The sequence below is a fragment of the Podarcis filfolensis genome (genome assembly GCF_964270895.1).
Source record: "Podarcis filfolensis genome assembly, chromosome: 17".
Classification (NCBI taxonomy): Eukaryota; Metazoa; Chordata; class Lepidosauria; order Squamata; family Lacertidae; genus Podarcis; species Podarcis filfolensis.
In genome coordinates, this window is record NC_139621.1 from 29,662,942 (window position 1) to 29,675,053 (window position 12,112).

Consider the following 12,112-nt stretch of genomic DNA (forward strand, 5'->3'; position numbering starts at 1 on the left):
GGAATAAGGATTTCAATTTATTGTCATGAATATCAAGCTCGTTTCCTTATTAGCTGCAAAGCAGTGAAGAGTAAATGTTCCATAGGCAAAGCATTCTGTTTAACAATGGGGGGAAAAATGTACCTCAACAAGAAAATGGTGTTTTGCAATTTGTGCCTTCTTTCCACTGAAATATATCTACAGTAAATGAAACTGCACTAATGAGAAATATTTCCCATTAGGAGACACTATAATCTGCAAGCAAGTGGCAGGCATGTCGCATCTTGTGTAGGTTTATCTTTTTGCTGTATGTTTTCAAAATCTATGCATATTAATTTTGATTTATGAGCCGAGTTCTTCCACTGGATACCTCCTTGGAACTGTTCGTTCCATTTGACTATCTAGTTCATTAATGCCCCTCTCCTCCCATGATAAATGCTGTAGGTCAGGCCTGTCCAGCTCCCAAGAGAATGTGATCTACTCCCAGTATAAAAAGAACTGGCAGTGATGTACCCATTGTCATTGAAGAAGAAGAAGAGAAGAAGAGTTTGGACTTGATATCTCGCTTTATCACTACCTGAAGGAGTCTCAAAGCAGCTAACAATCATCCTTTCCCTTCCTCCCCCACAACAAACACTCTGTGAGGTGAGTGGGGCTGAGAGACTTCAAAGAAGTGTGACTAGCCCAAGGTCACCCAGCAGCTGCATGTGGAGGAGCGGAGACATGAACCCGGTTCACCAGATTATGAGTCCACCACTCTTAACCACTACACCAGGCTGGCTGGTGGATTAACCAGAGTTGTTCAGCTTTTTTTGGGAGGGGGGGAGAACAGAGTTGTTCAGCTTTTTTGGGGGGGGGAGCAGAGTTGTTGAGCTTTTTTTCAGGAGGATGATATATTTTTAAGGGGGAATAGCATACACCGCTCACCTCATTCTTCTCAAAACACCAACAGACAACATCGAGTGGTTGAACATCGCTGCTGTAGGTTATGCATATGCAACTGTCAAATCTTTCCCCCTGAGGAGACACAGATGCCCACCATGTCAACTTACGGAAGCGGGTGGGGAACAGAAGGAACAGCAGCTATGGCAATGGGGAATGCTCTTAAGTTTGCTTGGATCCTAAATCGCATACTTTTGCCTTACTGTGCATGAGCTAGAGACCCCACCTTATCATGCCACATTTTCTTGTTCCTTCAGCAACTCCTCCTTCAGCTAGTAAGTGAACTGCATCCGCCTTGAAATATTAAAGATAATCGCCCCATTTATCTGGTCACATCCAAAAATGAAACTGAGATGAGTCAAGACCCTCTCATGGTTCTGAGGCTCTGCTCCACACATTAAAGTTCACATCAGATTTATTTATTATTTTAAAATGTTTGTGATCCAGACTTATACTAAGAGCTAATAAGGATAAACACCCACTGTCTATTACATAATGGTCTGAGGACCTCACTGCCCTTACTCTTCAGATATCTGGATGGGTTATATAAATTTTTATGTTTTAATTTAAGATGGATGTGCTGATGGTTATTTCATGTGAGCTGAAGTTTTTGTTGTCCTTTTTCCTTTTTCCTTCTTTATTTTTTAATAGCAAATTTAACAAACAAATAAAAATATTTATTATCGTGCTCACCTTGGGTGGAAACCTCTGATAAACCAGTAGGTTCTACAAACAAATCACTGATGTTAAGGTAAAATTGTTGGCCTGTTTCTAAAAGAATTGTAATTTAAATATGTGCTTTTATAATCAGACAACACATTTGCAATGTATCAGCTAAGTCAGCTTTCAAAAGCAGTTCCTAGTCCTTTAACAATGGACAAAGATTATTTTGTGTGTATGTGTCATAATATTCCAGTCCAGATATTTTAAAGGGATGCTGATAAAATGATGTTACCTTTGAGGCTCTCATGTCTTAATACAATTAAGACGTTATGCAATAACAGGCTATTCTGCAGTTGTCTCATTTTAATAAGGGGAGAGATTTTATTGTTTATAGTCAATTATTAATAGCAGTGGAACTATCCAGAGTAGGTCAACTGGCAATCGCTGCCTCTGATTATTATTTCATCTGGCTACAAACATTCATGCTTGGTTTTTAACTCTCTTAATAAAAATATGTTCTCTGTCCTAGCTAAAATGACCCAGTGCCTCTTCTTTCTTAAGGCTATTGTCTACGGGGGAGCGAAGCCAGCACAGTGATGCCCCCTGGGTTTAAAAAGCACTTCTTTAAACTAGGTTGTTTTTTCTAGACTGCAGCTTCTCTGCAGCCAATAGACCTTTATTGGAGCCAAGTGAATGGTCAGAGAACATTGCAAAGCATGTTGCAGGGCTGTGGCGTCATTGAAGCTAAGCAGCTGTGGACCTAATCAGTGCCTGGGTAGGAGACCACTGGGAGTCCCACATAAGTTGCAAAGAGCAGGGGGGCAAAAACCAAAAACAAACCCATGATGAGCTCCCCCAACCCCGCTAACTGTTTAGTTGAGCGTATTCATTCTTCTAACATCATTACAATGTCCATGTCCTGGCTTTGCTTCAGTATCTGCTGAAGCCAGTGCTGCTGGTGCCAGAGGCAGGAAAACATAGACTCCAACATTTTACAGATGGGAAGCTTGCCTTGTACAGAATGAGACATGGCTCATCTAGCTCAGCAGATCTCCAGGGTTCCCAGGAAAATGCTCAGATGTAACCAGGGACCTACTGCGCCACTGAGCTATAACCCTTACCTAATGGCTATTTCTGCTAGAACTTTCCAAGGAAGGGCAGTATCCAAGTACAAAAGACCAGGTAAAACTGTGAACCCCTGGGGTAATTATAATAATAATAAATAATAAATTTATTTATATCCCGCCCTCCCTAGCCGAAGCCGGGCTCAGGGCGGCTAACAACAATAAAATAGTACAACATTCTAAAATCATTCATTATAAAATTAATTCAAATCAAATTGATGGCAACCATTGGGCTAGAGATTCTGTGAAGATTGCCAAAGGAGGGTGTCAGGCTGTGCCCTGGCCAAAGGCCTGGTGGAACAGCTCTGTCTTGCATGCCCTGCGGAAAGATGTCAAGTCCCGCAGGGCCCTAGTCTCTTGTGACAGAGCGTTCCACCAGATCGGAGCCACAGCCGAAAAAGCCCTGGCTCTGGTTGAGGCCAGCCTAACCTCTCTGCGGCCTGGGACCTTTAAGAAGTTTTTATTGTTCATAGAAGTGGCTTGGATAAAATAGGCTGAATCCAGAAAGTGAAGAAGCTGGCAAACTTTATAAGCGGGTTAGGCTGAACAAAACTCTAGCAGCAAGATGGCTATAAATAAGAACGTACAGAGTCGTCTGGTTAGCAGTCAGACAGAAGCCTAATCTGCTCTGCTCTGCTAAAAATAAATGAATGTATTACTGCAACTAGAACATACTGGACATTCTTTTATACTCAAGAAACTCAGGCTGAAGGAAACTTCTTTGGCTCCCCCCAGGAGCTCTTAATTAGCTGTCAATTAGCTCAACTACCATGAGTGACTCTTGCAATTGCACCAACTAGCGGCTTTAACACTCTAAGAAGAAATGAACTCTTAGCTTACATTTTGATCCCTTCGCATTGCCATTCCAAGATAATAATACTATAATCAAGCAAAATACTAAGTTAGATCCATTCATTTCAATAAGTCTACTCTGAGTAAAACTTAACTGAATATCACCCAATGTTTTCTTCTTCCACCCCCCTTTATTAAAAACAGCTTTTCCATTTCATTTTCTACCATTATACCCTGCCCTTAAATACAAAACTTTCCCAGGAAGGCTGACAAAATAATAAACATATATATAAACCATTCAAGACAAATCAATGCACAACAACAACAACAACAACAACAACAAGTGAAACAGTAGGATAAAAACAATAACCTACCATCAGTTGAACAAATCATTACAAGGGAAATGTTAGGGAAAATAAGATGGTTTTTGCCTGGTACTGAAAGGGCATGGAGGTTGCCAAGCATGTCTCCCCTGGGAGAGCATTCTAGAAGAGGGACATCCACAACTGAAAAATGAATGCAAGAAAAAAAGATTTGCAGTTGCTACTCAGTTAAGCCTGGAGCCAAAAACCTGAGCAGCCAATTGAAGCCAATGTTGTTCAGAAAGGATGCATGTATAGCCGTGACGTAAGTTTTCTGGGCACCTCTTTTGCAGTGACATCTCTATCAAGTGTGTGAGATTCCTAATGATTGTCTGGACGACTTTCCTTTCTTCCCTTGCTTATTGCTGGGCAGGCCCTATCTAAGCGAAAGAGCAGGAAAGTTCACCCAGCGGCTGCTGGTTGTACCTTCTGGCCAAAAGGACTGTTGTTTTGCAGGAGGCGCATTCGAGGCACATTCCCCTTCTGGTCTGGCTGAAACATAAGGAACCTACTCCAGCATCTTTGAACCTCTGGCACTGGCACTGTTCAGGGAAAGAAGGCAAATAAAATATTGACCGTTTTTAAGAGTACATCCCAGAAATTTATTTATTTTTAATTACATGTTAGGTGTAACATTGTGTGGGTATGCCAAATATGTGTTATACAGGTATGCTGGTAGCTCAGGTAGCTGTGATTGGCTGCAGAACCCTGTTGAATGTAAAATAACCAGAATTACTACCATGTATGGGAGGTAAAGGTAAAGGGACCCCTGATCATTAAGTCCAGTCACGGACGACTCTGGAGTTGCGGCGCTCATCTCACTTTACTGGCCGAGGGAGCCGGCATTTGTCCGCAGACAGCTTCCAGGTCATGTGGCCAGCATGACTAAGCCGCTTCTGGCGAACCAGAGCAGCGCACAGAAACGCCGTTTACCTTCCCGCCGGAGTGGTACCTATTTATCTACTTGCACTTTGACGTGCTTTCAAACTGCTAGGTTGGCAGGAGCTGGGACCGAGCAACGGGAGCTCACCCCGTTGCGGGGATTTGAACCACCGACCTTCTGATCGGCAAGCCCTAGGCTCTGTGGTTTAGACCACAGTGCCACCCACGTCCCTGTATGGGAGGTGGATGTCCTCAAATCTCAAAAACCTAAGCTTACCATATTTGCACTAAAAGCAGGGAGAGGAGTCTCTGGTGTCTCTCTGACCTTTGAGGCTCTCCTTAGGCCATGAAATTTTCCCAAGCCACACCCATCACAGGTTCTGCTCAACTCTACCCTTAAGTGCTTAACTGTGACAGTGCATCTTCCCAGCTTAGATAGAGAGGTCCACTCACTTTTGCCACTTATCCCTAGCATATGGCCCCTGAAAGTTTGCTCATGTGAGAATGTGGCCCTCAGGCCAATATGAGTTTCCCACTCCTGCACTAAAAAAACCCCTCGAATGAATTGAGTGATATTAGATTAAGGCCAGGCTAGACGTTTAATGTGGTGAATGTGTACATTTTTAAAGAATGTAAATAGCAGCTCAGTCAGCACTGGGGACACAGGGGTGGGGGAGGGTACGTTTAACCCCTTCCCCCCTGCCATAGTCCAAGAAAATTCCCCACCCCACTTGCTATTTTTATCAGGAGGGAAGGATACCAGTGACGCCATTGGAGATAAGCTCCTCCAGCTCCAGCGAGAGCAGAGTTTAGGCCGTGTATTCCCTCGTTTACAATCACACAGATATGAGCAAAATATGGGTGGTTTTTCCTCTTCTACTTCCACAAATATCTACTTGCAACTGTAGTCTTTAATAGCAAGCCTTCTCAAGGCCAAGCTTGGATCGGGATGCCATTGGGACCAGAAGGGAGGGGTCAAAAGATTGAGGAACCACCCATGCCAAGGTAGTGCCTGCCACCCCTCCAATTCACTTTTCAAAAGCCATTCGTGCCATTGCGAACCGCATGGTGTCAGCTCCAGTTTGACCCGTATTTATTCAAGTTGGATGCTCCCACCATCACCCTACTGCAAAGAACAGCCAGGAGGAAAGCAAAATGGCCCCAGACTGCCACTACCATCAAAGTTTTTGAAAATAGCACTGTTTGAGAAAGGGAAAAAAGGCTTTTAAAAAAATACTGTTTTTATTTATTTTGATGGTACAGAAGATAAATTTTGAGAAAACAATCGTTACAACAGTAAACATCAAGTAACTTGTCCTGATAAAATTACAGACTTTTATCATGACGTGTGTTAAAGTTTCATTTGATTACGCTAAGAGATCATGCCACATTTTCCTACGAGTGCTGGGTGGGTGCTGGCATTTTTGTCAAGGCAGATTCCAACTCAGCTGCAAAAACAGAAAGTGTTTTTTTTCCCCACTCCAGCACAAGTTTTCAAAGGAGGTTCTGAGTCAGTGAAGCTTCACCTGTTATTTGCTTGAGAGAATTTTGGTGCAACAAGAATGTGCTTGAAAGACAGATGTTGTCTTCCCTTTCTCAGCTACAGGAGTCTTATTGCTCATTTTATTACTAAATTCTGTCTGGAGATGTGCATCAAGAAATGCTGATGTGATATTCACCCTGGGTAGAAGACGGCTTGCAGGGCTTTCTGGAGAGACAAGAATCTAAGCAAGGCTAAACAACCCCCTCTCTCCAGATTGAAGAACGATTGCTTTGTTTTTTGTAACAAAAAGTCAAGTAAATTGAATTAGAAGTGTGTCTACACCAGACCTCAATATGTTTGGGGCTACTAATCTCATCAGCACCAGCCAACTTGGCCAGTGGTCAGAGATGGTGGGAGTTATATTCAAACAACATCTGGGAGACAGCAGGTTGGTTTACACCTTGTCCTAAAGAAGGGACATCTTTTGGGGTTTTGTTTTTGGCTTTCAAGTCAATTCATGCATTTTTAGTTGCATTTCAGCATCAATAAAACTGCTAATCTTTTCAGTTCCGAAGGTAGTGTAGAGCTTTTCTAGACATCAAGCAACAGTATCAATTGCAAGCATTACTATTGTCATAAATACAGATTGATTAATAAATCATCAATAAAGATCTGCAGTTCAAAGTGGTTCACAAGATTTTTTTTAAAAAAAGGTTCATTTTTAATTATTACTAAGCATACAGTGTGAATTATTTTAGCTTATGTCATGAGCCACTATGAAGGTCTATGGACAAAAGGTGGAATGAAATTAATAAATACTGCATTGGGCGTTCTACTCATGTGTAAATGCAACATGTGAGTTGGGAGAGTGGGGCCAAGTATGCCAAGCATTGTTCCTGTTGTCCTGTGTCAGCTGGAAGATGAATTTCCTCAGTCAGTAGAGCATAAGATTCTTAATCTCAGGGTTGTGCAATCAACCCCCACATTGGGCAAAAGATCCCTGTGTTGCACGGGGATGGACTAAATGAACCTCAAGGTCCCTTTCAATTCTACAACTCTATGACCTTCTGGTATTTGCGGAGGGTTCCAGTTGTGAAGGGACCTTCCACAAGTACCATAATCTCTCCACTTTGGAAGTTCATCCTCCAACTTAGGGAGGGTGGTGGCAACAGCAGACAGAGCTTAGCATACTCATCAATACTTACATGTTGTTTTGACATATGAGTACAATGCCTGAATGCCAACAAAGGTCCATATAATTAAAGCTATGGTTTCCCCATGTGATGGCCTGGGAATCCGATTCAAAGGCTGAACCGGAGGAATCCCAGCCTGCACAGGAGTCCCCGCCTCCAGGGCCGGCTGAACTGGGGCAGGGCCTTGATTCTGAAGCGCCTGCACCTGTGCCAGATCCTCAGGAGCAGGCACCAGGTGAATCCACTCTGGCTCCGGAGGTGGTTGAGGACTCAGTGCCTACAGGTGAGTCTCCCCCTGGGTCCAGTAACCCTTCAGCCTCTCCTGAACTGCAGAGGCTCAGGGCAGAGAGGCGGAGGGAACTGGTTTCTCCCAGGAGGAGTGCTCGCCTTAAGGCCAGGAGAGGCGGGTCTCCTGGGGGCCGGGACCGCCCCTGGCCTCAGAGAAGATAAAGGCCAGTCAGCCCGGTCCCAGGTGGCGGGAGCAACGTCATTGAAGAGCTGTTTCGGCCAACACCCAGTCCGGTTCCCCCAGAGTTCCTGTCCTTGCCCGGCTCCTCGCTGTGGACCCCGCTTTGCCCGTGGAGGACTGTCTGCCGACCCTCGACTCAGGTCCTGGACCTCGCCCCACGGTAACCTCCCCCCTGGACCAGCACAGCCCAGTAGTGATGTATGGAAGTGAGAGCTGGACCATAATGAAGGCTGATCGCAGAAGAATTGATGCTTTTGAATTATGGTGCTGGAGGAGACTCTTGAGAGTCCCATGGACTGCAATAAGATCAGACCGATCCATTCTTAAGGAAATCAGCCCGGAGTGCTCACTGGAAGGACACATCGTGAAGCTGAGGCTCCAATACTTTGGTTAGCTCATGAGAAGAGAAAGCTCCCTGGGAAAGACCCTGATGCTGTGAAAGAGCTGATGCTGTGAAGGAGAAGGGGATGACAGAGGACGAGATGGTTGGACAGTGTTCTTGAAGCTACTAACATGAGTTTGACCAAACTGCGGGAGGCAGTGGAAGACAGGAGCATCTGGCGTGCTCTGGTCCATGGGGTCACGAAGAGTCGGACATGACTAAACAACTAAACAACGACAACAACAACACAATGCCTGAAAGAGACTGTAGTGGTTTGCCCAAGGCAACAGAACAAACTTTTTGGCTGAGAGTGCGTTGAACCTTGGGCTTCAGTCCTATGCACAATTACCAGTACTTTTGAGTGAACCTGTATAAGATTGCACTTAACTTAGTAGCATAGACAGGTATAGGATTGTATGTTAAAAACTGGCCAATATTCTCCTCTTATCTTTGTGGAGAGTTCAAGAAGAGGAGTCAAGTGTTAATCTAAAAATTGGTTGCAAAGTTGAACGATTTCAAAAGGCAATGTTACTGCTTCATGACTAGATGTCAGGGACTGGGCTGAGGAGGAATGGTTGGAGCCCCACCCCCCTTTTCTGAAGCTTCCCAAGGGCAGGAGGACAGTATTGATTTAGAACAGTAGTTTGCAGAAGGGCACAGCCCAGAGGGGAAAAGCTCGGAAATACTGGGTGAGGAACAGCTAGAAAAGGAAGCGCCAAGAGAGAGAGAGCTGGTTAGATTCAGTGTCCTGGGACAGCATTCCTGACCCCCCCCCCTTCGCCCAAGACTAGATGGGCTTGGAAAGGGATAGAACAGAAAGCGCAACAGCAATAAGCTCAGATTACCCGATGTAGGAGTGACATATATTAATGGGGACGGAGGGGGTAAACCTTTATTGGGAGAGACGCCATTTTTTAGAGAGATGTGCATTCCTTTGTCTCTCGCTGTGATTATTAAAGAATTTATCTGGTAAGAACACTCCTTTCGTTTGATCCGCTTAGTTACTGCCACCAGGGGAGGGATCCGATTCACCAAAGCCTGACACTAGACATAGTGTGTAATGTCTTGTTTTGCAATTCTTTCCCTCCATACGATTTATAATTGTGATTGGTTTGCTGATGGGGCAAACGGCAGGCCTGGAAAGGAATACATTCAGTGCCCTCTTGCTTCAGCAAAACTACTGATTGCAGCTGGACTCAAAGCCACCACTAGCCATTGCTTCAGGGTGGAGGGATTATTTGTTTTGTAAGAAGCTGGAAAGTTAAAAAAAAAAATGTATCAGAAGCTAAAACAAATACCTATTTATGGGTTGGAAAGATTTGCTCTTGAAAAGTATAGTATAAATGAATAAAACAACGATAAATGGCATCAGATGTAATAAACCAAGTGTGTGATGGCACAACCATATGGAAATGTCATTTCATAATGACTGTGTTGCTACATTGCCACTTCCCTCGCTGTCCCATCTTCCCATCAAAAGTTGCACCTTTTGTAATCAGAAAATGTCTCAGATACATTAAGCTGCCCAGCAAGGGAGGAATCAGCAAATACAGTACCTAGGTGTATAAATTCTCCTTGTGGCTGTGCAATGTTTCTCACACTTTATTACACTTTCCAGACCCCCTCTGGTCTTCCCATGTGTGCAGTAACTTAGCGCATCACAAGAGAGCTGTTGAGGATTTAGTACATACTTGTCCATTGTTGCCTCACTGTTTATTGGATGCAGAGGAAATGGATATGTTGATGAGTTGGAAGGAGTGGGTCCTAATAAGTGCTTAATTTCCAGAACAAGAGATGCTGGATCTGGAAATAGCACTCTCAGCTGGAAGCCTGTATGCAAACCCCCAGTATGTTTGGCAGCAGGCGTGGGGTGGGGGCTCTCTGTGCTTACTCTATGAGAAAGGAAACCCACCCTGAACCTGTGCAGGGTTGCTTTCATCTATTATTCCTTCATCTGCCCCTAGCACTGTGGACAGATGGTAAAGACAGGGTTCAGCCCTGGCACAATCAACTGATCTAATGCAATATTAAAGCACGTGCATTAAACCTTGTGCATTGCAGTTTTTCAGCATCATCACTGTTTGAAGGCTCTGTGGACTTGCACATTCTCCAAACCACATGGCTAACAGGAAAAGCGTGTACAATGCAAAGTGGGTTGGATGCCTTAAATGGATGTCTACCACAAACCGCATGCACTGCCTCATTCCATAATCTTGCCCACACAATCTTGCATAACAATTGCTTCATTCCGATGACAAACGGCCTGCAACATCAGCTCTTTTTGGAACCATGTTCAAAATCACTTTGTAGGCTTCAGGCGATGGAAACTGCACCCTATCCCAAGGCAGAGCGCTCTACTTTACGTGTAGGGTGTGCGTAACCCTATTATTGGATGTAAAAATAAATCGCTTCTCTCCATGGGACATTTCAAAATCTGCTCTTTTATATTAAAATTGGGTTTGTAATTAATGTGGCAGCTGCAGTCACGTGAACAAAAGTTCAAAATCATTGTTTTTTCTTAGTAAATCATTAAGATTTTGCTTTTACTTTTTTTGGATTTTAATCTGTTAGTTTGTGTTCACAACAGACTTAACACAGCATGTGCTAGCCTTACTATAATGATATCACACATGGAATCTGGGCGGCATGTCATTCTTCCACGTATCTCCATGCCAGCATCAGTTTCTACCACAAACCAGTGGCACTAGAATGAAGACATATTATCTGGGGGGTGGGGAATATAGTGACTAGGTCTAGATAATATTTATTTATAAATACATACATACATACCCCGCCCATCTGGCTGGGTTTCCCCAGCCACTCTGGGCGACTTCCAACAAAAGATTAAAAATACGTTTAAACCTCAGTCATTAAAAGCTTCTCTAAACAGGGCTGCCTTCAGATGTCTTCTAAACATCAGATAATTGTTTATTTCTTTGACATCTGATGGGAGGGCGTTCCACAGAGTAGGCGCCACTACCAAGAAGGCCCTCTGCCCTCATGCCATGGCAGCAAAGATAAGTCATGACTGACTGGGCAACTGTTTCAAATTGTTCCCTTGTGAAAAGTGCAAAAACATAGGAAGGTGCCTTATACGTAGTCTAATTGGTGTGTAAGGTCTGATGAAATGGACAGTTGCCTTGAGTAACCATCCAGCCAAAGCCAAGGTCCCATTTCCATTGCAAACCTATGCTGGGTTCATTCCCACTTTGACCATCATTATTTCCTCAAGGAATCCTAGGAACTTAAGTCTGACAAAGTGCTGAGGATTTTCTACTTGGGCCTCTATCCATTCCTTTCACAGAACTAACAGATTTTAAAGGGGAGAGCAAATGGCTCAAACCAGCACAGTCTATTACATGGAGAAACTATGCCGCTAATAATATCACCATAAATATGCCATTAATTAAACTTATTTTGGCTACTTAATGGGTAAAAGGCGCTGTATGAAGTCACTATGAAGGGATACATTATTTTTAAGCATGCAAATACTGTACTGTAAGAAGGATTACAGGAATGTGTTCAGCAATTATTGGTGTGGACAGAAATAGCACTTTATCCTTCAAAGGCCAAGAGAGAAGATTAAGGTGTGAGTCACAGCAGTGGCTGATGCTTTTTTTTTTTTAAAAAAAAGAGATGCTCTTACTTTTGCAGGTGTCGGCATGGATCGCAATCCAGTTGGCTTGAGATGGATCTGTAATTGCCGTAAGGATCTGACCGTCATTCTTTTGGAAGTGACTGGCATAGATTCCCATAGTCCAAACAAATCCTACAACCTGAAGCAGTGCGGTAAACTACTGTAAGAAGAACTTGATTCTGCTAAACCAGAGAACTAGAAATC

General features: G+C 43.7%; 1 protein-coding gene across 2 annotated transcripts in view; it reads right to left on the minus strand.

The window, feature by feature from the left end:
* The window catches only part of LOC310752810 (uncharacterized protein), a 36,994-nt gene that overhangs the window by 20,390 nt on the left and 4,492 nt on the right, over nucleotides 1-12,112 (minus strand). Inside the window, exons 3-4 of one of the 2 annotated variants that reach the window (XM_083593869.1) lie at nucleotides 11,918-12,047; nucleotides 4,289-4,404 (exon numbers count right to left, since the gene is read on the minus strand). In XM_083593869.1, the coding sequence (XP_083449995.1) occupies nucleotides 4,289-4,404; nucleotides 11,918-12,047 (246 nt within the window). Of the gene's footprint in view, nucleotides 1-4,288; nucleotides 4,405-11,917; nucleotides 12,050-12,112 lie in introns of those variants that run through there. The other variant, XM_083593870.1, reaches the window with a different exon arrangement.